The sequence below is a fragment of the Cetorhinus maximus genome, chromosome 4, assembly GCF_964194155.1.
Source record: "Cetorhinus maximus chromosome 4, sCetMax3.hap1.1, whole genome shotgun sequence".
NCBI classification, from domain to species: Eukaryota; Metazoa; Chordata; class Chondrichthyes; order Lamniformes; family Cetorhinidae; genus Cetorhinus; species Cetorhinus maximus.
Window position 1 is genome coordinate 82424897 of NC_135882.1, and position 22980 is coordinate 82447876.

Sequence of the window (22980 nt, forward strand, 5' to 3'; positions counted from 1 at the left end):
TTTACTAATTATATGCCTATAGAAGACTTTGGGATTTCCTTTTGTTAGCTGCCAGTCTTTTCTCATAATCCCTCCTCGCTTCTCTAATATGCTTTTTCACCTCACAAAAATTTGCTTTTCAAAGTGACAGAACATAACTTTCTACACATTATAAATAAGAAATAATTTCACATTTACAATAGTTTCAATTCTGAAATGTATGTACAAGATTGGAATAACAATGAAGAGGGGTTTAACAAAACTTTCACAGGCTTTTTAATAATTAAAAGGAGCAGCTATAAATTTTCTTGAATATTGTGCACGACAGTTTAATTTACTTTGTGATGCACAAAAGACTCAGTAGACCGATGTCATCCTTTAGATGTCTGACAGAGCTTGACATATTCTGTATTCCTTCAAGTGAGTCATTGTCAGGAAAAGCCATTTTAGCCCACATTATGCAATACTGAACTGACTGCTTGCATAGTAAATAGTACTACAGAGATGTTACTTTAATGTATTCCAAAATGCAGTTTAAAACTTTACCTTTACTCTACCAGTAATTTCCTGCCTGGATGAGTGCAGATCCAACAACTCTCAAGAAGCTCGACACCATCCAGGACAAAGCAGTCCACTTGATCAGCACTCTCTCACCACACTGGCAGCAGTGTGTACCATTCACAAGGTGCACTGCAGCAACTCACCAAGGCTCCTTCATCAGCACCTTCCAAATAGATGATTTCTATCACCCAGAACAAGAGCAGTAGACACATGGGATTATTAGTTCCCCAAGTCACGTACCATTTTGACTTGGAACTATCGCCATTCTTTCAGTAACTGGGTCAATGACCTGGAACTCCCTCCATATAAGCACTGAATGTACCTACACCACATGGACTGAAACAGTTCAGGGTGGTGGCTCACCACCACCTCATTAAGGGCATTAAAGGATGCGCAACAAATGCTGGCCTTGCCAGCGATGCTTTCATCCTATGAACGAATTAAAAAAGGAAAGGCTAATCTGTCATTTCTACTTGGTTACGTATTTTTCTCTTTATTATAAAGGTCTTGTGAATGAAAGTGGTGCTACAAAAGGTGCCCCAAGCAAACAAGGGGACTTTATAATTAAGTAAAAACAAGATTAATGTAAGACCAGATAGTGTAACTTGTACCAGGACTGTTATCCATACCAAATAAAAAAGCTAATTTGAGAGTTCTTCATGCTTTTGCTGATACTGGAAAAGAAGAAAAACAGTAACAGTGCCACGTTGTCAAATCTCAGTTGTGGCAGCGAATTATTAAATTATTTTTATTAATTTTTGGGACGTAGACCTCACTGCAGGATCAGCTTTTAATTGCCCATTCCTAATTTCCTTGAAAACACAATGATACAATGGGGTGGCTTACCAGGTCACATAAGGCGGCAGTTAAGAGTCAGCCATGTTGGTGTGGGACTGGAGTCACAAACTGGCCATATGGAGTAAGATTAGCAGGTTGCCATCCCTCAAGGACATGAGTGAACCAGTTGGATTTTTACAAAATCTGATAGCTTCACGGTCATTTTTACTGATAGCAGCTTTTTAAATCGGACTTCAAATTCTTAAACTCTAGTAGTGGAATTTGAACCACTGGATCATTAGTCCAGTGACCACCATTATGCTGTGGTACTATTGTTGGTGGCTTGTGGAGACATCACATGCTTTCTCTCTCAAAAGCAACATATATACTTATGTTATACTTAGGAACAGGTTACTTGCTCTCCCGACAGGCCAGGAAATGATGCAAATAATCTTAGGAGGAAGAATAAGATTATTTATAAATTTTTAAAAAGCCAAATTGACCATTCAACAACACTGGAATTTGGCACAGTGCTTCTCATTGGCTACTGTAACAAAAAGATCATGGGATTTTAACTAGTCATTGAAAATGTTAAATATTCAGAATGTTCTCACTGACTAAGTTACAGCTAGTACTGAAAAAGCCTGCACATGCAAAGCCCAAAAATGTCTACTGTTAGATGTAATTCTATGATTGGGCAGTACTTTCTGAACAATCCTGAGTGCGTTAATAGCTACAGTAACAACCAATTTTACAATCAGTTGAGCTCATAACATGGCTCATTTACACTTGCCAGGAGCAACATACTTTCATATGCAGGGGCCCATTCTCTGCAAACAAAAGGAATTTGTTCAAGCCTTGTGCCTTTTATGAATTATCCAGGAGTTTGGGGAGCCTATATTCTCCATTACTTTCTCCAAGGCAATGCCTTGGCCAGAGTCGACTTGCCAACCAATCAGCACCCTTCTCTCCCGTAGGAGAAACTGTGATCATTTGGAATTTGGTATTCTTGCTTTTGTCTGATGATTGTAAGGCAAAAAGCTTTGGCAACATCCTTTTCAGCAATACTGAAAAAAGAGTCAGCTGTTTCTTGTGTGATATCTCATTAGGTAAAGGGAGCATATACTTCATACAGATTCGAAGGTGCTAGGCTGCTGAAAAAGATTTTCTCAGCAATTGGTCATGATGTTCATAACAGCTCGTGGTGTCAGGGATAATATATTAGCATGGATAAAGGGTTGGCTAGCCAACAGGGAACTAGATATAAGTGGGTTATTTTTGGGTTGGTAAGATGTAACGAGCCACAGGGATCAGTGCTGGAGCCTCTACTATATACAATCTATATTAATGACTTATATGATGGGACTGAATGTATGCTTACTAAATTTGCTGATGACATAAAACTAGGAATGAAAGTAAGTTGTGAAGAGGACATAAGGGGCTGGATTTTGCCGTTGGCGAGTGGGGGCGGGGCCCACTCGCCGACACGTAAAATGACGCGCGGGGGAACTCCCAACATCACCGTGCCCCATTTAAATTTTCAGGAAGGCAGGGGCGCAGCAAAATCAGCTGCGCGCCCGCCAACCTGTCAATGGCCAATTGAGTCCATTGACAGATCAATTAAAGTAATTAGTGGACCTGCCCATCCAACCTCAAGGTTGGTGGGCAGGCCAGGAGCCCTGGCGGGAATTAGAAAAAATATGAAACCTCATCCACAGGCGGGATGAGGTTTCATGTAGGGTTTTAAAAATTTTAATAAAGTTTTTTTGGAAATTATGAACATGTCCCAACTCATGTGACATTGTCACATGAGGGGACATGTTAGGGAAATGTTATTTTTCTATTTTGAGCTTTTTTACATTTAGAGCCAATCTCCAAGGCTGCACATAGTGCATGCGCACGATAGAGTGCAGTCTCGATTTTAGGAATCCCCCCAACCCACCCACACAGGGAGCGCATAGTGCTTCTGTGCAGATGTCATGCTGGGCGGGCCTTAATTGGCCCACCCATATAAAATGGCGCCGATCGGAAGTGCGCCAGCACATCAACTTCCCCCCGCGATGGGGGAAAATTCAGCCCAAGGAGTCTGCAAAGGGATAGATAGGTTGAGTGAGTGGGCAAAAATTTGGCAGTTGGAAATGTGGGAAAGTATGGATTTGTCCACTTTAACAGGGAGAATAAAAAAAGCAGCATATTATTTAAATGGGGAGAGATTGCAGAACTCAGCCACAGAGGGATTTGGGTATCCTGGTATGTGAATCAGAAAAAGTTAGTATGAAGGTACAGCAAGTGATTAGGAAGGCAATGCTGGCATTTACTGCAAGGGAAATGGAATATAAAAGTAGGGATATTTTGCTACAGTTGTATAGGGCATTTGTTTTTGTTCCCTAATGTACCAGCTACACTGCAGCGAGTGGTTCTGTGTAAAGAGCTTCCAAAGCAATGCTGAGAGCCATCAGCTTCATACCAGAGCTGAAACAGTTCTGTGCAAGTGTACTCAAAGCATGTATAGAATTCTGATTACTGAAAGATATTCAGCTCTTTTCTACCATTTGATAAATATCAAAAGACAATACAACAGGCCAGGTTAGTTCATTTGAAATTATGTTTAAAAAGATAACTATTCACCAACTGCAGATGCTAATAGCACAAAACAATTTTTCACGTATTGCTAAAAAAAAGACATGTCTAAGCTTTTCGTCTTGCACTCATCAGGACACTCAAGAATACCAATATAAAAGGGGGAAAACAACAATTTATACTGTATATGAAAAGAGTGGTGATTGGTTGGCAAGTGACATTGCCATGGAGAATGCACCACTGATGGTTTCTGAAAGTTAACTGCAAAGCATTATTCGAAACTTAAACCAGGCAACTTTATCCTGATTGGTCAAGGATTGCCCTGAGGAGTGAGTCAGCGAATGGCTGTCACTTATTTTGTTTAGCTAAACATGTCTCTTCTTTCAGCAATACTCAAGTTCTGTCTTACAACGACTATTTGATTTTTCATGTGGTCTCATTACAGATGCTAAATTGCTGACTTCAGCACACAATAGGTGTTTGCCTTTGGTGTGCTACAAAAATATGCCAAATTGACATCAAATGTGCAACAAACTAAGCGAATAGAACATGTAATGTGTCCTGTTCAGGAGAAACCAATTATTAAATAACAATAAAACGATTTTTATCATTGAGTAACCTTTAGTGTTAAGTTTATATTTTAAACAAATAATGCACAATGCAAAAGATTTTTTCATTTTCCAACAGTCTGATAGTAATAAGTATTGAAAGAATGTAAACCCTTTGATTATGGAACAGTATTGCAGGTGTTACATGTTTTGAATTGATCTTAGAATAGATTTTGCAATGTACATTAGATCTCACGACTGAAAGCAGCACAGTTCCAAAGTTACAATAAAATATTACATTCAAACACTTATGCGAAAATGTTTGGCAATGTATAAACTTACTTATTACCCATAAATAAGCTATTAGAATTTACATTTTAATACGTAAAAATTTGTTTTTAAATTTCAGTTTGTTATACCAAGAGCGAGCATGTGTTGCGAGTCTTGGCTATAACTGCAAATTACTTATTTGAAAAAAAAAACACTGATGGTGAACCAGTAGATAACATAAACCATGGCTTTGTTCCTTCAGTTCCTGGTGTGGGTAAGGTGGGTTAAGGTGGTGGGGGAGAACAAGGTGAGAATTGGAGAGGATGACTACACAGAACCACTATTACATTTCCCCTGAAATTTGGTGAAAAAACTGATATTAGCAATGGCAAGGGAGCAGATGCCCCATTTTGTTGCAAAAAGTGAGGCATGTTTCAAGTTGATATGGCTGAATTACATGTTTTTAGACACACTTCGCTTTCTAAAACGATCTTTCCTTTTTCTACATCGTTCGCTTTTAGCTAAAGCTCAGATAATTTTATTGCGTGCTGGAGGTGGTACACCTTTTTAAAAAATTTAACACCTTGCTCATCCCTCCTAACTCCACTCCACCCCACCCCCCCAACCAAGTTACACAAAATACATTACATCTAAAATCTAGATTAAAACATATTTCCCATTGTGGAAGTTAAAATAAAATTTAAATTCTTCAGCATACCTACATTTCTGTGCAGGAATTTTTTTTTGTATAACAAACATGGGAATTAAAAAGTGTTATACAATCTTCTTAGGTCTTCTGAAGTTAAGTTAATGTCTACCCTTATTCTACTACTACAAATGGGTCTGGGGAATTCCAGCAGTTGTAGAGTAGTTTTAAAAAATATATTTTATGCCATAAGTTACTTTGGTCCAATATGAAGCAGCACTGTACTGCAGAAGCTCTTAACTTTTCTTATTTTAAAACTTTTATTTCCAGGCTACCATCCATATAAAAATACCACTGGTATTAGACTAAGTTTTACACTTTGCACCCAAATATTAAAATGATGGAAATGCATGTCTGCTGTAACCTTCTAGAGTATTCCCTTTTTTTGAATAAATCACTGATGTACTGGATTTTCAGGATAGGCATTTGAAACAAGAGAGTTCTACCATCAAGGCTTTTTACAAATTCATTATCAAGAATTATAATTAACATTTCATATATTTTTTTAGATGGTTTCATCCTTTAGTCACTTTTTAAACTTTGTTTAAGCAGGAAGAGCTGATTGAAAGGAGTTGAAAGTCAGTGAGGGAGGTTAATTGTAAGCAACAATAGACAAGAGATGACTCAACATTAACTGCAAATGGTAGTTCAGGCCTCACGCCTATGACTGCAGTATCCCAGTACATCATTATCAGCATTCATATCTCAAATAAAAATAATAAAAAGACATTGAAAGCCTCTAACGACTTTTAAACGGGTCCTGTGATGTGTTATTTAGGTTTCAAGATAGTTATACAGCATAATTTTTTTGCCATATGACCTGGTTAACTATAAATCTACAGTACTTGCTGTTAAGGGACTACCACAGCTTATTATTATTTAGATGACAACGTGATCGCCAAAGTGGAAAGAAAACGCTGTGGCTTACTTAAAGCACAATTAAAACTATCTAATTCAACTTAGTCAGCCCAGGTGCCTTATTTAAGACAAATGTATAAACAACAATAATTTCAAACTTCAGAATTCAGCTACAGAAATGCATTCTCATTGTGAGTACATGCAAAACACCAATTGGCATATAAAAGCAAGTCAGTAAACCTAATATTAAAATTTATATTTTAAAACCTGATTTTAGAAGTATTGCTTATGTAAACTACAGAAGATTTTGTAGTAGCAGTATTTCTTCATACTTTTTCAAGTCTAATGTGAATTGAAGTTCCAACTAGAGGAAAAGTACAAGCCTTTCCCTCCCGCCCTGAGCTTCCAATCAGGACTGAGATGCATTTCCTAACAATGGTTTTCTCTTTCCTGTTGGCTTCAGCATGTGTTGCCCAAACTATAAGAAAAATAGTATAAAATTTTATGACAAAGTCTTATGTTCTAGTTATTGTCAGTTTGCTTTATTAAGCACTTTACAATGTTAGCAGAGGAGATAAACTTTTGAGGAGTTAAATTTTTCAAATAATATCAATTCATAGGAAGCCATTATCATTTTTAACTGGACAAATCATCATAGCACCAACAACGTACAAGTAACAATTACTTGCACTCATACCGCACTATTAACATAGAGAAGTAGTTGGCAGGAACTGATGGAGTATTCCGAAAGACTGGTGTTCTTTCTATAAAGTAAAAAAGGGACTTCACAAGAGAAAGGAGAGAAAATTTAAAGGCATTACCTCAAAAATACATATATAGCTTCATATTTCTGCAATGCTTTATTTGAAAGAACTGAACTGTGAATAACTGCCTTAAATTTCCACTTACCTTTGGGGGATCTGTGTCTGCCTGGAAGTCAGAGTTTGAAGATTGATTTTCACTACAACTATCATTTTTGTAGCGATGTGCAAATTTTCGTTTCAAAGCTGCTGCTATTAATGCTGTTGGATCTGCTGTACATTGGTCTTGTTTGGGCTTTAAATCATCCAAAGATCTGAAACAAAATTATATTCTATTTTGCATTCAAGTCATTTCTAATAGTACTGTAATACCATTTCAATTGTTTTCCAATCTGAGCCACCCCCATTTATTCTAAATTTTATTTCCTGCCCAATCAACTTTCTATCCATACCATGCACCTAAATTCTGCTGTAAACTTTGCGAGGCACCTTACCCAACACCTTCTAAAAATCTATATATACACACCACAGCTACTCCATTCCTTTCATCTTTGAAATCATCTTAAATTTGTGAAATATTACTTTAATAATCTGTGCTGGCCCGTCTCCATTACCTCTCGTATTTTTAACTGCTCATTAATTTGAACTCTAAATGAAGTCTAAGAGTTTATCCACAACTGACAGTTTACGGTTACCAGGTGTACCCCTTTCTCCTTCCCCATTGTATTGGCTATCTTCCAATTACCCAATATAATTTAGATTTCTAAGGAATATTGATAAATTGTCAGTCTCTTACCTTTTGCCTTCCTCAACAGCCAATGGAAATACCATTAGGACTCAATTATTTTCTGAACCAACTACCTTTATACGAATATCTCAATTTCTTCTACATTCTTGTCCATCTCTATTTTGCAAAAATTGCCATGAAATGTTTAAGATCTACACAACATCCTCACCCGTCATCACCAAAATTCCTCTTTATCCTCAAAAGGTCCTATCCTCCCATTTTGTTAATTAGATTTACGTCACAGCTTTTTATAAACATTTCCTTTTAGATCTTCTAATCTCCATTTTCACCTCCCCACTATAATCCTCATAATTATCTTTAGTATTTTTAAGTTTCAGTCTGCTTTTCATCTATCTTCAGACTGCACTATCCTTTGTCTTGCACCGCTCCATCAGGTAGGAATCTATTTGGTACTGTATCCAGATCATATTTGATAATTCCCAATGCAAAATTCTTTTGTCCAATTTGCTAAGTTTTGTGCCAATCAATGTGGGCGAAATCCCTTCGCTAACCAAACTTCATCTTTTGCCAGTCCACATCCTGATCTTTAACTTATAATTAGGTTCAATGAGGAAATAGATTTGTGTTTTTTTTAAACCAATTGTTTTTTTTAATTGTTATTTCATTTCCAAGAATCAAATCAAGCCTCTTTCCAAGTATGAATAAAAACACTGATCTAAGAAACACTTTTGGATGCGTTCTCAAAAGTATTCTCCAGTTTTCAAAGTCTGTCTTGGAATAGTTAAAATCATTTACTACAATTATTCTGTTGTTCTTACATATCTCTACAAATTCTGTCTTCCTTCTCATCTCTACTCTTTGATGGCCTACAGTACACATCAAGATTTACACTATTTACTTTCCTATGCCTCAAGACAGAATCCATTAAAAAAAAGCTAGCTAGAAAAACAAAGGCTGATTGTAAAAGTTTCTACAGATATTTAAATAAGAATAGTTAATAAAGTGAAGGGGAGGTGATGGCATAGTGGTATTGTCACTGGACTAGTGATCCAGTAGTGAATTTTTCATTCTAATGAAACCATTATCAATTGTTGTAAAAACCCAGCTGGTTCACTATTTCCTTTCGGGAAGGAAATCCGTCGTCAATTTCCTTTCGGGAAGGAAATCCGTCGTCAATTTCCTTTCGGGAAGGAAATCCGTTGTCAATTTCCTTTCGGGAAGGAAATCTGTCATCAATTTCCTTTAGGGAAACACCTGGAAGTTTCTCTCCAAGTTACTCAACATCCTGACTTGGAAATGCATCATCGTTCCTTCACTGTCGCTGGGTCAAAATCCTGGAACTCCCTTCCTAACAGCACTGTGGGTTACCTACACTGCATGGACTGCAGCGGTTTAAGGCAGCTCACCACCACCTTCTCATGGGGGACCTAGAGATGAGCAATATATGCTGGCCCAGCCAGTGAAGCCCACATCCCGTGAATGAATTAAAAAAATAACGTTGATCCTGTGGAAAGTCTGGTTTTTTAATAATGGAAAATAAGGAGATAGCAAATGAACTAAAAAGGTATTTTGCATTGGTTTGCGCTATAGAGGATACAAGTAACATCCCAGAAATAGCTCTAAATCAGGAAATGGAAAGGAGGGAGGAACTCAGGAAAATTACAATCACCAGTGAAGTGGAAATTGTTGGAGCTGTGGACTGACGAATCCCCAGATTCTGATGGGCTACATCTTAGGGTTTTAAAAGAAGTGGCTAGTGAGGTAGTGGATGCATTGGTCCCAAAATTCCCTAGATTCAGGGAAGATTACATTTGATTGGAAAATAGTAAATGTAACTCCTTTATTCAAAAAGGGAGGGAGATAGAAAGTAGGAAACTACAGGCCAGTTAGCTTAACATCTGTCACAGGGAATATGTTAGAAGCCATTATTAAAGATGTTGCAGCAGGGCACTTAGAAAAATTAAAGGCAATCAGGTAGAGTCAACATGGTTTTGTGAAAGTGAAATCATATTTAACCAATTTATTGCAGCTCTCTGAAGTAGTCACATGTGCTGTGGATAAAGACGAACCGGCGGGTGTACTGTACTTAGATTCCAGAAGGCATTTAATAAAATGCCACATCAAAGGTTATTGTGGAAAATAAAAGCTCATGGTGTGGGGGTAACATATTGGCATAGATAGAAGCTTGGCTAGCTAACAGGAAACAGAGTATGCATACATTTTCTGGTTGACAGAATGTAATGAATGGTGTGCCACAGGGATCAGTGCTGGGGCTTCAACTTTTTACAATTTATATAAATGACCTGAATGAAAGGACCGAAGGAATGGTTGCTAAATTTGCTGATGACACAAAGATAGGTAGGAAAGAAAATTGTGAAGAGGACATAAGGAGGCTACAAAGGGACATAGATTGGTTAAGTGAGTGGGTAAAGATCCGGCAAACGGAGTATAATGTGGGCAAATATGAAATTGCCTTTTTTGGCAGGAAGAATAACAAAGCATATTATCTAAATAGTGAGAGATTGCGGGATCTCTGTCCTAGTGCATAAATCACAAAAGGCTGGTATGCAGGTACAGCAAATAATTAGGAAAGAGGAAAGCTAACAGGGTGTTATCATTTATTGCAGGGGGAATTGAATACAAAAGTAGGGAGGTTATGCTGTTGTACAGGGCATTGATGAGACCACATCTGCAGTACTATGTACACTATTGGTCTCCCTATTTAAGGATAGATGTAAATGTGTTAGAAGCAGTTCAGAGAATGTTTACTGGACTAATACCAGGAATGGGTGGGTTGTCTTATGAGCAAAGGTTGGACAGGCTAGGCTTGTCCACTTGAGTTCAGAAGAGTAAGAGGCAACTTGATCGAAACCTTTAAGATCCTGAGGGTTCTTGACAGGTGGATGTGGAGAGGGTGTTTCCTCTTGCAGGAGAATCTAGAGCTAAGGGTCATTGTTTAAAAATAAGGCGTTGCTCATTTAACACAGGAGGAGGAGAATTTTTTTTCTCTAAGGATCATGAGTCTTTGGAATTCTGCTTCCACAGCCTTTTGAGGAAGAGAATCTTTGAATATTTTTAAGGCAGAGGTAGATAGATTTTTGATAAGCAAGGGGATGAAGGGTTACCGGGGGGGGGGGTAGGTGGGAGGTTATGATCAGATTAGCCATGATCTTGTTGAACGGTGCAGCAGGTTAGAGGAGCCGAGTGGCCTATTCCTGCTCCTAATTCGTACGTTTGCACAATTCCTTAATACACCCTTGCATTCAGTTGCTGTGGTACAGCACAAACAGGCCATTCAGCCCGACAAATCCATGCCAGGGTTTTTATGCTCCACTTGAGCCTCCTCCCATCTTTTCTCATCCAAATTCACAATAGAAACCATCTATTCCTTTCTCCCGCATGCTTGTCTAGTTTCCATTAATTAAATGCACCTATGCTGTTCGTTTCAACCACTTCCTTTGGTAGCAAGTTCCATATTACTCAGAGTGGCAAGAAAGAAGTTTCTTTTGAATTTCTTGGTGACTATCTTATATTGATGGCCTATAGTTAGGTTTTTCCCCACAAGAGGAAACATTCCTCCTATATCCTATCAAAACCTTTCATAATTTTAAAGATCTTTATTAGGTCATCTCTTGGCTTCTTCTATCAAGAGGGAAGAGACCCAGTCTGTCAATCCTATCCGGATATGTATACACACACATTTCTGGTATCATCCTTGTAAATCCTCCCTGCACCTCTCCAGTGCCTCTGTACTCTTTTCATAATTCGGCAACCAGAACCACATGCAGCACTCTTAAGCATGGTCTAAGCAGATACAATACAGGTTTACAGGTACAGGTCTCGAAGCCAGCTAGCAATTCATTCTGCCACTTGTCCCCTAACTCCTCATTCTCTGACCTTATTCATTAATCTGTAATGAGGCAACTTACAGAAGGCCTTTAGAAAATTCAGATAAATTGCATCTACTGCATTATCACTGTTTACTCGGTAATCTCAAAAAATTCAATAAGGTTGATCAAGCAATATTTTCTTTTGAAATCCATTATTCATTACTATATTTTTCATTTCTAGATACTCTTCTATTCTCTCCTTTAGTAAGGGTCTGTTATTTTTCCGACCACCAATGGTAAGCTGACTGGTCTCCCGAAATACATTAGCTATCTGTCAGTCCTCCGGCACTGCACCTTTTTTTAAACAAATTATTAAATAGTAATAGTGCCCCTACTATCTTTTCCTTAAATTCTTTTAAAATGTGGATGCAATCCATTTTGGGCCAGGGACTTTAATCTTTATTGAGTTTTAGTTTATTTGATACATTCCCCCCCCCACCACTTTTTATTTTAAATGCACTTATCTCATAATTCAATGTCATGTCTACCTGTTCCATCTCCCTGGTAAATACCCAAGTGAAATAACGGCCCAAAACTTCTGATCAGGGTCAGAATCAGAGCCTGACACTGATCAGACAGAAAAGTAGCCACTTAACTGCATAGGTTGAAAACTTCCGATGGAAAATCCAACAAAACTCCCTCAACACAGGAATCCTTGTAGAGAGCAGTGGAGAATCTGCACAGAAGCCACCACCTCTTTTTACGGCACCATATTCTGACAAGTGTTTAAAGGTCCTCAAGCTTCTAAGTGTGTTAGTGAATGGGTAAGCGGGTAGGGTGGTAGCTGGGTCAGGGTAGTTGGGTCAGATGCATCAGTTCTATAGTTACACAGGAGTTAGACTAGGAATTTTCTGTCAAAATTTCCTGAGTAACTATTCAGTCAGAACTGTCCAAATTCTCTGAATCTAACTTTTTCGGAGGAACCTGGAGAGCAGGAGAATTGCCCATCGGAAGTGCAAACTGCTTGGGCAATTCCCACAGTCATTGCGTCAGGGCTTCCACAAGATCCCGAAGCATCTTGGGGACTTCGTCCTGTCTCTGAAGAGCTGGGCCGACTATTTAATATTTCTACCATCTCTTATTGTTACCTGTGATATTATCCTGTCCCTTAATGGTCCTATTCCCAACAAATCCTTTTTCTTAAAGACTGATGCTCTATTAAAAATATTTTACTATTTTGTTTCATGTTCCTTGACAATTTAGTTCATAGTTCCACTTTACCTTCCTAACCTTTTTTTACTTCTCTCCTAATCTCCTTGCATTCTCTCAACATGCACTCCTTAACAGTCTACTTTCTTAATGTATTCCTAAGAACATAGGTCTTAGGAGCAGGAGAAGACCATTCGGCCTTTCAAGCCTGCTCAGCCATACAATTAGGTTATGACTGAACTGGTTGTGGTCTCAGCTCCATTTTCGTGTCTGCCCCCCATAACCTTGGACTCCCTCATCTATCAAAAATCTATCCAACTCTTCCTGGAAAATATTCAATGACCCAGCTTTGTTTTCCTCACACTGAACTGTTCCCTTATGTCTTTATTCATCCATGTATGCCCTTAAAGACCTTGGTCTTTGCCCGGTATCATCTCAGATTGAGCAGCTTCCTGATTTCCATTCCAGGAGCACCATCATGGACGACACTGGAGAGCATGGCGGAGAAAAATATGCTTAAGAGGGTTGGCGCTAGCATGCAGCCCTGTTTTAACTCTATTAATGACTGGGAATGGGTCAGAAGACTTATCATCCAGGGCATGTGTAAGCATGCAGTCATGGAACTGTAGAACTATTGTGATGAATTTCTCAGGGCAGCCAAATTTATCCAGTACTTTCCAAAGACTCTCACAGCTGACTGTCAAAGGCCTTAGTCAGGTCAACAAACGTGATGCAGAGGTCCACGTTCTGTTTTTGGTATTTCTCCTGGAGCTATCTAACTGCAAACACTACATCAGTGATCCTTCAACCTCTTCTGAAATTCAACAGATTCTGGTCGAGATGTTACACTAAGCGATTCAGAAAGATCATGGCGAAGCTTTTGCCAGTGATAGAGATCAAAGAAAGCACAACAAGGACGCTCTGAAGGTTTCACTAGGGAATTTTCATTGACTTCAAGTCCTGGGAGAAGCTCACCAGGATCACTGCACCTGGCACAAATAAATAAATGGTGGGGCCATTTCGAAAGCAAGCACATATCAGAAAGAAAATGCAAGGAGAGGAAATCCCAAGCCAGCAACTCTATCAAAACTCAACTATTTCAGCATCTTGACCTATTTGCAGCAGGACTTTTTGGATGCAGATCGGCATGAGCATTCACCGATGGATCCACCAAAACCTTACCAAACACCTCAGATAAAGAACATGTTCTTCCTTTAGAGCGAAGGTGACCAAGATTCATCCACGTAGTCCCATTAGTATTGAGTTTGTTCTTTTTAGTGGAATATATTTTTCCATATATATGTGTCCAACACAAAGTCATTTGCTTGATATTGTTACTATATCATATCTCTCCATAGTTATCAAAATATCTAACTCAACTTTTAAGTGCTCGTAGATTCACAATCATTCCTGACTCCAATTCTTTGGCAATCTTACTCTTGCTAATTGCTCCTTCTCTCATCGCATCTTAATTTCTTTCCGGTTCTTTTCTTGGTCATCTTGAACCTTTTTTGGGTTTTCATCTTTTTTTTTTATTCCCCAAGCATATATTTGCTTAGATATAAAAATTAAAATGCTGCTTTTAACTTTATTCAAATGCCGGATTAGAGATTTTAGAAGCAGATACAAAGTTAAACATGAGATATGCTAGTTTTATTACTTAGACACGAACTTGATGGTCATAGGAGCTAAAATAGTTGGTTATTAAACAACTGTGCATTCCCAACAACATTATTTTAAAATGTTTTTTCTCTTCCCCATCTTATTTTTGTGCCTCAATAAGAAAGGGTTTTCTCCTTCCATTTATTTTTCTGTTTTAGTTTTCTTAAAATCTTTAATCATCTTTCCTTGTTTTTCCCCCCCATTTTGCTTTCTGCCATTCCCCTTATACTGTTGTTTATTTGCTTACAAGCACCATGGGCTGAATTTTCTGGTTGGCGGGGGGGCGGAGCAGGAGCGGGTGGGCTCAGACCTGATAGTCACCCGCGATCGGGTCCGGGCCGCCACTTTACGTTGCCGGGCCAATTAAGGCCCGCCCAGCGTAATGCGTGACTCCCGAGGATAGCAGAAGTGGGCGGGCAGCGGGAGTGCATTGACCGCTGGGTCCAATGGCAACCCGGCAGCCTGTTTAAATGAAGCGCTGGCAGCCTTTGCAAGGCTGCTCACAATGACAAGTGGAAGAGCTCATCAGGGGGCTTCTGGTGAGCAGGCCAGTCCAGAGGGTAGGTCAGCAGAGCAGGCCAGGCTGGAGGGTAGGACAGCGGGACAGGCCAGGCCGGAGGGTAGGGTAGGGGACCAGTGTGCCCCTTGTTTTTCGGATGTCTGCCTTGATGCCCGCCTCGAGGAGGTAGCAGCATGGCGGGAGGTGCTGGTTCCCAGGATGGGAGGAGGAAGCCCCCCCCACATGACAAAACGTGCCTGGGAGGAGGTGGCGAGCTCCTGCGACGTGGTGCGGCGCACCTGGATCCTGTATCACAAGCACTTCAACGACTAGTTGCGCTCTGGCAGGGTGAGTACAATGTTGGCTTTGGTCATTTAACCCAGTAGGTTGGCTTACCCCAGTCCTGTAACCCCCACCCTGCCCCCCCAAGTCGGAGTGTAGTGATTGCATTGGATCATTGATGGCATTTGTCCTTTGTTGGGTGGGCCAGCAGATATTGTCCATGCTGAGGTCAGCCCGAGAGGGTGATGAAGAGATGTGTTTTGCCCCCGCAGCATGTGTTACACTGAGTCCCACTTGACTGGTTTGGGGGCAACCTGGAGGAGCTGCACCTAGGCGCTGTGTTTGAATTCCAGGGCATGTCCTAGTCAGGGTGATGACATGCTGGGAGGGGAGCTTCAAGGTGGCATGGCAACGAACCATCTGCTGCACTCTGCGCTCCACGTGCCTTCTTGCAATGGAAGGATATACCATGTGGTGCCTAATGTGATGTAGGCAGCATGTGTCCAAGGGGGGCGGTGGGGAGCCGGCCTAGTATCTTTGAGTGTTCGTCAGCAGTAGGGTGAGGAGGCACTGGAGCCCTGATATGTCCCACTCTGGTCGGGGTGGGCCGTGCGCAAAGAGAGTCCATGTGCGACTTGCACTAACCAATGCTCGTGTCTCATTTTCAGAAGAATGCTCATAACGCGGCAGAGCGTGCGAGGACTGGCGGCAGCCAGGCGCAGAACGCCATTCTTAGCTGGTTCAAGCAAGAGGCCCTGGATCTGGGGAGGCGCCATGTGCCAAGGCCCACTAGTGTCGGTGAGGCTGGGGTGCCACTGCCAGGTATTTATGCCCAACAGCCATAACACTGCTGAATTTAATTTTGCAATATGGCTTGACCATTGGTTATGGAAGGATGAGCGCATAATGATCCGGGGGACAGGGATGCACTTTGTCACTGTCTCCACGTTAACTGATCCACTGTCCACGTTCTTCCTTTCAGCATCATCAGAGCAGGGCCTGGAGGAGCAGCAGAGGCCCCCTCTCACACCTGAGGGGCCTGAAGTCTCACCAGCATCACACCATTTCTGCGAGGCAGGCACCAGCACAGATACGAGCACCTCGGTGGGAATTTGAACATTGGCTGGTGTCCTGGGGCACCGCAGTGAGGGCACTTCACAGTCGGAGGAGCTGGCAGAGACAGAGTGCCCATGGCGCCAGGGGTCGGAGGGCCGCAGGGGACCAGGCATATGCTCAGTCGGTGCCTGATGATGTGCCTCTGGAGTCGTCAGCTCTGCAGCAGGTGCAAGAAATGCAGCCGGATGTGCGGGAGCATCTGGGGGAGATACATGAGGCTATGCTTGGCTTGGTCTCCGTGGTGGAGTCGTCTATGCGGACAATTGCCTAAGCAATGAGCCACATATCCGAGGACCACGTGTCCTCCATGGAGAGAGTGGCAACTCTTAGGAGACCTAAGCCCTCACATCGGCATTGACCTCAGCTGGTCAGTGCCAGTGTGGGAGATGGTCTGGGCATCAAGTTTCCCAGATCGGTGCCCATCCATCCACAGTGAGCATGGAGGTCCGAAGCGACCTCACGTCGGCGCAGCAGCTGCCTGGCGTCTCTGCGGGCACCTCTCAGGGCGCTCCGGATGAGGTTGGCAGCTCCTCTGCCCCTCTCCCAATGACCGTAGCATCCGGTGAGAGACGCCAGCTGTGGAACTGGAAGCTCCCTCCCAGGCGGGGCCAGCACAGGCTCCACGGGCCAAAGGACAACTGCCATGGTCATTGAGGCCAACAGGACAGCAGTCAGCAGGCTGTCTCAGATGCCACTCCGAGCGATGGGGCAGCACCAAGATGTAGCACCCGGAAACAAAAACATAAGGCACCTTAGGCACACCACGGGTTTTTCACTGGTGCTTTTGTGTTGGCCTGAGATGAGGTCCTTATGATTTTTTGATTTGTAACACTATTGTCTCTTTTTTGGAATAAGTTGGTTTGCTTGACATATTAAATTCAGATATGTCACCATGGCTGAGGGTGCCTCTTTTCTTCTGCATGTGTATGGTTTCCAAAACTGTAATGAGTGCTTCGTTGGACATTCAGCTTTATTAACAAGGTCCTAAGTTACTGTTCCTAACCTGGCAGGTTTTGCATTTGAGTGTCAAGTATTGAGCCTACAGCCCAGGCTTGTCCTGGTGGTCCATCTATGGTGGGCTAGCTGAAAGTACGTTGGATTAAAGCCTCCCAGGTGTCCCTGCCTCCCTGGAGTATGTCCGGGTCAGCGTTTACCCCCTCAGCATTTCCCTGTGCGTGCTCATCCTCGGACTCACTGCTGGATTCATCGTGTGCAGCCGCAGCCACTGCGCAGACGTCTTCATCGTCCACTGCGTCCCCCCCTTTCCAGCACAAGATTGTGGAGAGCGCAGCATGCAACCACTATCACCGAGACACAATCTGGGGGGTGCTGGAGTGCGCCCCCTGAGTGGTCCAGGCATTGGAAGCACATCTTGAGAAGACCATTGGTTCTTTCCACCACAGCCCTTGTGGAGGCTTGGCTCCTATTGTACCACTGCTCAGCTTCTGTTCTTGGATGGCGGAGAGGCGTCATGAGCCACCTTCGCAGGGGATAGCCCTCGTCACCCAGCAGCCATCCATCAAGCTGGGCTGGAGTACTGAAGAGCCCCTGCACCTGGGAGTGTCTGAGGATGTAGGCGTCATGGGAGCTGCCTGGGTACCTTGTGCAGACTTGTAAAATCAGCATCCTGTGATCACACACTATCTGCACGATCATGGAGTGGAATCCCTTCCTGTTGAGAAAGGCACCGGGCTCACCTGCTGGCCCCATGTGTGCAGTCTATTGCACCCTGGATGTGGGGGAAGCCAGCAATCGCCGCGAAGCCTCTGGCTCGCTGTGTCTGGCTTGCCTGGTCGCAGCGGTAGTGGATAAAGGTCAATGCCCATCTGAACAGAACGTCTGTGACCTGCTTGACACAAGTGTGGACAGCTGATTGGGAAGCACCGCGAAGATCACCCACCAAGCCCTGGAAGGAGCCAGAGGCATAAAAGTTGAGGGCAACTGTGACCTTCAGAGCCACTGGCATGGGATGTTCACCCACAGAGTTAGCAGAGATCTCAGGCCCAATCATCTGACAGATATAGTTCACTGTCTCCCTTGAGATGCGGAGCCTCCTTCGGCACTGCACCTCAGACATATTGAGGTAGCTGCTTCGTCGCCTCTATACCCTGGCAGCAGGATAGTGGCGTCTTCTGCGACCCTTTCCGCCTTGGACTACCTCTTGGCCCTGCGCTCCTTGTGCCTGTCCTCCCAAAGGTGGCTCACCTGGAGGCTGAATGTGCACCCCTGCTCTCCTCCCCCTTCTAGCCCTCCCTTCCTCCTCAGAGAAGCTGCCTCCAGTGGATAGTTCAGCTCCCATTCCCAGGCTAAGGGAAGGCTTCTGGACACCTGCAGGCCCAGAAAAGATTACTCACTGCAGAGTGCTGACCTGAAGGTTAAGAGTCCAGAAAAAGCAGCTGGTATGCATTTTTAAGTACCGCAGATCACACAGGCAAGTTTCAAAAACTTTCAAGAATAAATACTTGACTGTGCACACTCGCACCCCCAGTGAGCCCTTTTATCCCACCTGTGGATGAGGTTAATACAAATGTGTTCTACCCACCTGCCCGTTGTGCCGACCCAAAGATTGCACAGGCGCCAAAAAATCGGCGTCGATTGGTGAGTCAAGGGCCTTAAGTGGCCCGTTAATGGCGGGCACGTGTCGGACATCATCGCGCGCCTGCCCAGCAAAATATCACAATGACGCGCAGTGAGGTCAGGACACTCACCCGACGTCACTGTGCGTCATTTCACGCACGGACGTGCGGGGCCCACCCCCACACGCCAACGGAAAAATTCTGCCCCATGTTTAGAGCATGCTGTTACCTGACCACTAGCTATGAAACCCTTAAACGCAAGAGGTTCTTTCTATTTGCTACGCCAAATCTACCTTCCCCTCCAACCAATTAAAATTTTAAAGTATTTATTTAAAATACCCAAAATAAAAAACTAAAAAAACACTGGAAATACTCAGCAGGTCTGGCTACATATGTGGCAGGAGAAACACAGTTAGCGTTTCAGGTTGATTATCTGTTGTCACAACTGGAAAAAGTTAGCGCTCAACTGCTGCCTCCCAGCTATTTCCAGCATTTTGTTTTTATTTCAGAGTTCCAGGATCTACAGCATTTTGCCTTTGTATTTTGAACACCTGTTGCATAAATAGATTATATAATTTCCAATAATTCTGAAATAATCTTTAAACTTGACTAGATAAAAATAACATAGGCAATGGTTACAAATTTTGTATGGCTTTATATATACACTTTTGCTAAAATTGAAAAAGTCTCGGTGGTAAAAATAAAATCTCTTCAGTGAACTGGGAACAAAACTACATAAGTATAAGGAAAGGAATTTTAAAAATACGTACTTCCTCACGGATCGTAGTTTCACCTTATTGATGTCTTTTAGAACATCTAACATGTTTGGCATAGTTTTGTGTTTAGGACTAGCTGTAATCTGACTATCAGCTTTCTTTCCTCTTCTTTCTTTCATGAGATCAATTGCAGACACACTTCGCTGGACCGCAGGCGGTGGTGGTAGAGGTGGGGGAGGTGGTGGTGGCGGTGGCGGCAGTGGAGGAGCAGGAGGAGAAACACCACCAGGTGTCACTGGACCTGAGGAAAAAAGTAAAAAATTAAATTGTAGAAGTTATAGTGACTCATTCATAAAAATGCCCTGAACTGGGTACTATACCATGTTAAATTCTCCATCATAGCTACAAAATACATTTTCACCATATAGTTGTATAACGAATATGTATAATTATTGCTTCCCAGGTACATTTCTTATTATTCATATTACAAACTTACAAATTCAGTAAACTTGAGAAAAAGCAAGGCTTCTGAATTCTATTGCAAACTAGATCATTTTAAAGCCATTAATTCAATTCCTCTAAGAGGCAAGAAGAAAAATGAGAGATAGAAGAAAGCAGGAGCATTCAATGCATAAAATGCTAGTTTGGAGATTGGGTGGCACTGTGGGTTGCCTTTTCAGCACTGGACCAAGGTTCAAATCCAGCAAGATAGCTGGGAGAAAAATTCTCTGTCTTGCAGTGGTCCCACATGATATAAATATTGGTAGTGTTTAAAAAAACGTGTTTAAAAAATTTAAACTATCAATGGTGCATTCGGAGGTGCTCCTAAGTTAGGCCCAAAATTTGCTTTGGCAACCCAATGCATGGCACCCATTGTTAGTTATGCCCTTTTGTTCATATGTTGTTTATGTCCTGCAAATTGCTGGAAGGCGGGGAAACTTCATTTATAAAAGGGTGCAAAGAGTGGGGAGGCTTTTTTTTTTAAAAAGCACAAAGAGCGGGCAGACTATTTTACAAAGAGCACGGAGAGTGGGGAGACTTCATGTGAGACCAGCAGCGGCGTGATGGAACAAACCACAACTTGATAAGAGTGCAGGGAAAGCAGCTGTTTGGTGAGCATTTCTAGTCTTTAAAGTAAAAGTAGAAGTAAGGTCTTTAGTTTGTGTTTAGGTCTCTAGTCTTTTTTTCTCTCTTTTTCTTAAAGATAGCTTGTTAAGTATAAGATCGATACTGCTGTAAAATAAAATAATTACAATAAGGAGTGGGGATACTAGAGTCATTAATTAATAAATTAAACAAAATACGATATTGATGCAGGGCGGGTGTTGCGTTGCTGCTGCAGCATGAGAGAACTGCTGGACACCAAGGTGATCCAGAGCAAACACATCTGTATTAAGTGTTTGCAGCTCGAGGAACTTCAGATCCAAGCTGAAGAGCTGGAGTCCGAGCTGCAGACATTGCTCCACATCAGGGAGGGTAAAGTTACTTGGACGCTTTGGTCCAGGAGGCGGTCACATCCCTCAGATTAGGTAATTCAAATTTGGTCTGTGATCAGGAACAGGAGGGTGTGACTACAGGTGACGCAGGTATGGGGACTCAGGGGGTAGCGTTTGAGGAGCCTCGGCCCCTGCAATTGTCCAACAGTTACAAGGTTCTTGCAAGCTTTGTGGATAAGAGCAGGGACTGCAGGAAGGATGAGCGAACTGACCGTGGTACAGAGAGCCATTCAAGTGGGGGGAGCAATTAGGAACGTAGTAATGGTAGGGGACAGCAGGGGGATAAGTACTGTTCTCTGCAGTCATGAGCGTGAGTCTCAGTCAGTATTATCTGCCTGGTGCCGGGGTTAAGGACATCTCAGGGCTGGAGAGGAACTTGGAGTGGGAGGGGAGGGATCCAGATGTTGTCATCCACGTTGGTACCAATGAGATTGATAGGACTAGAAAGGAGGTTCTGCTGAAAGAATTTGAGCAGTTAGTGGTCTGCTTTTTAGTTTAGCTCCTAAGGTAATAATCTTGGGATTACTACCTGAGCCACGGGCAAACTGACACAGGGTAAATAAAGTCAAGAGGTTAAATGCGTGGCTCAAAGATTGGTGTGGGAGGAATGGGTTTCAGTTCATGGGGCACTGGCACCAGTACTGGGGTAGGAGGGAAATGTTCCAGTGAGACAGGCTTCACTTGAAATGTGCTGGGACCAGTGTCCTGGCAAATCAAATAACTAGGGCTGTAGAGGGGGCTTTAAACTAAATAGAGGGTGGGGAGGAAGGGTTCTGGAGAGGGGATATGTAGGGCTTACAAAACAAAAAGGTATGGCAGCTATTTAGGTAATGATACCCAGAGTATGACAGGAAAGGACAGAGTACAAACATAAAAAAGAGCAGCAAAAAGGTCAAAGGGGGAAAAAATGGTAAAAAGGCAAAATTAATGCCTTTTACTTAAATGCATGTAGTATTTGGAACAAAATAAATGAATTAACGGCATAAAGAGAGGTTAATGGGTATGATCCCATAGCCATTACGAAGACATGGTTACAAGGAGATCAAAGTTGGGAACCAAATATTCAAGGTGTGAGACTTTTCGAAAGGACAGGCAGGAAGGAAAGGGCAATGAGGCAGCTTTGTTAGTATGAGATGAAATAAGTACGATAGCAAGAAATGATCTTGGATCGGAAGATGTAGAATCCATATGGGTGGAGGTAAGAAATAACAAGGGGAAGATGACATTGGTGGGAGAAGCCTATAGACCCCCTAGCAGTACCTATACTGTAGGACAGAGAATAAATCAGGAGATAATGAGGGTATGTAAAATAAAACTTTAATCTTCATGTAGATTGGGAAAATCAAATTGGTAGTGGTAGCCATGAGCAAGAATTGGTATTCCAACCAGGGATCAGGCTATTTTGGATCTGGTAATGTGTAATGAGGCAGGTTATGATTATGACTCACAACAAAGATATATCCTAGTGAGGAAGAAGGATTCTAGGAAGGGGATAAGCCAACCACAGTTAACCAAGGAAGCTAAGGATAGTATCAAATTGAAAGAAAAAACATACACAATGTGGCAAAGATTAGTGGTAAGCCAGAGGATTGGGAAAGTTTTAAAAACCATCAAAAGATGACCAAAAAGAAAATAGAGGGAGAAAATAAATTGAGGGTAAACTAGCAAGTAATATAAAAAATGGACAGGAAGGGCTTATTTAAATATATAAAGGAAGAGAGAGGGAAAAGTAAACACAGGCCCCTTAGCGAATGAGGCTGGGGGAATAAGAATGGGGAACCAGGAAATGGCAGAGGAGTTGAATAA

General features: G+C 42.1%; 1 protein-coding gene across 6 annotated transcripts in view; it reads right to left on the reverse strand.

Annotated features, from left to right (window-relative positions):
* Window positions 1–5693: 5693 nt before the first annotated feature.
* Window positions 5694–22980, reverse strand: part of mtfr1 (mitochondrial fission regulator 1) — a 39035-nt gene continuing 21748 nt past the window's right edge. For all 6 annotated transcript variants that reach the window (XM_078540423.1, XM_078540420.1, XM_078540418.1 and 3 more), the window contains 3 exons: window positions 19733–19979; window positions 7189–7354; window positions 5694–6757 (listed from right to left, as the gene is read on the reverse strand). In XM_078540423.1, coding sequence (XP_078396549.1) covers window positions 6689–6757; window positions 7189–7354; window positions 19733–19979 — 482 coding nt within the window. In that variant the 3' untranslated portion in view covers window positions 5694–6688. The remainder of the gene's footprint in view (window positions 6758–7188; window positions 7355–19732; window positions 19980–22980) is intronic.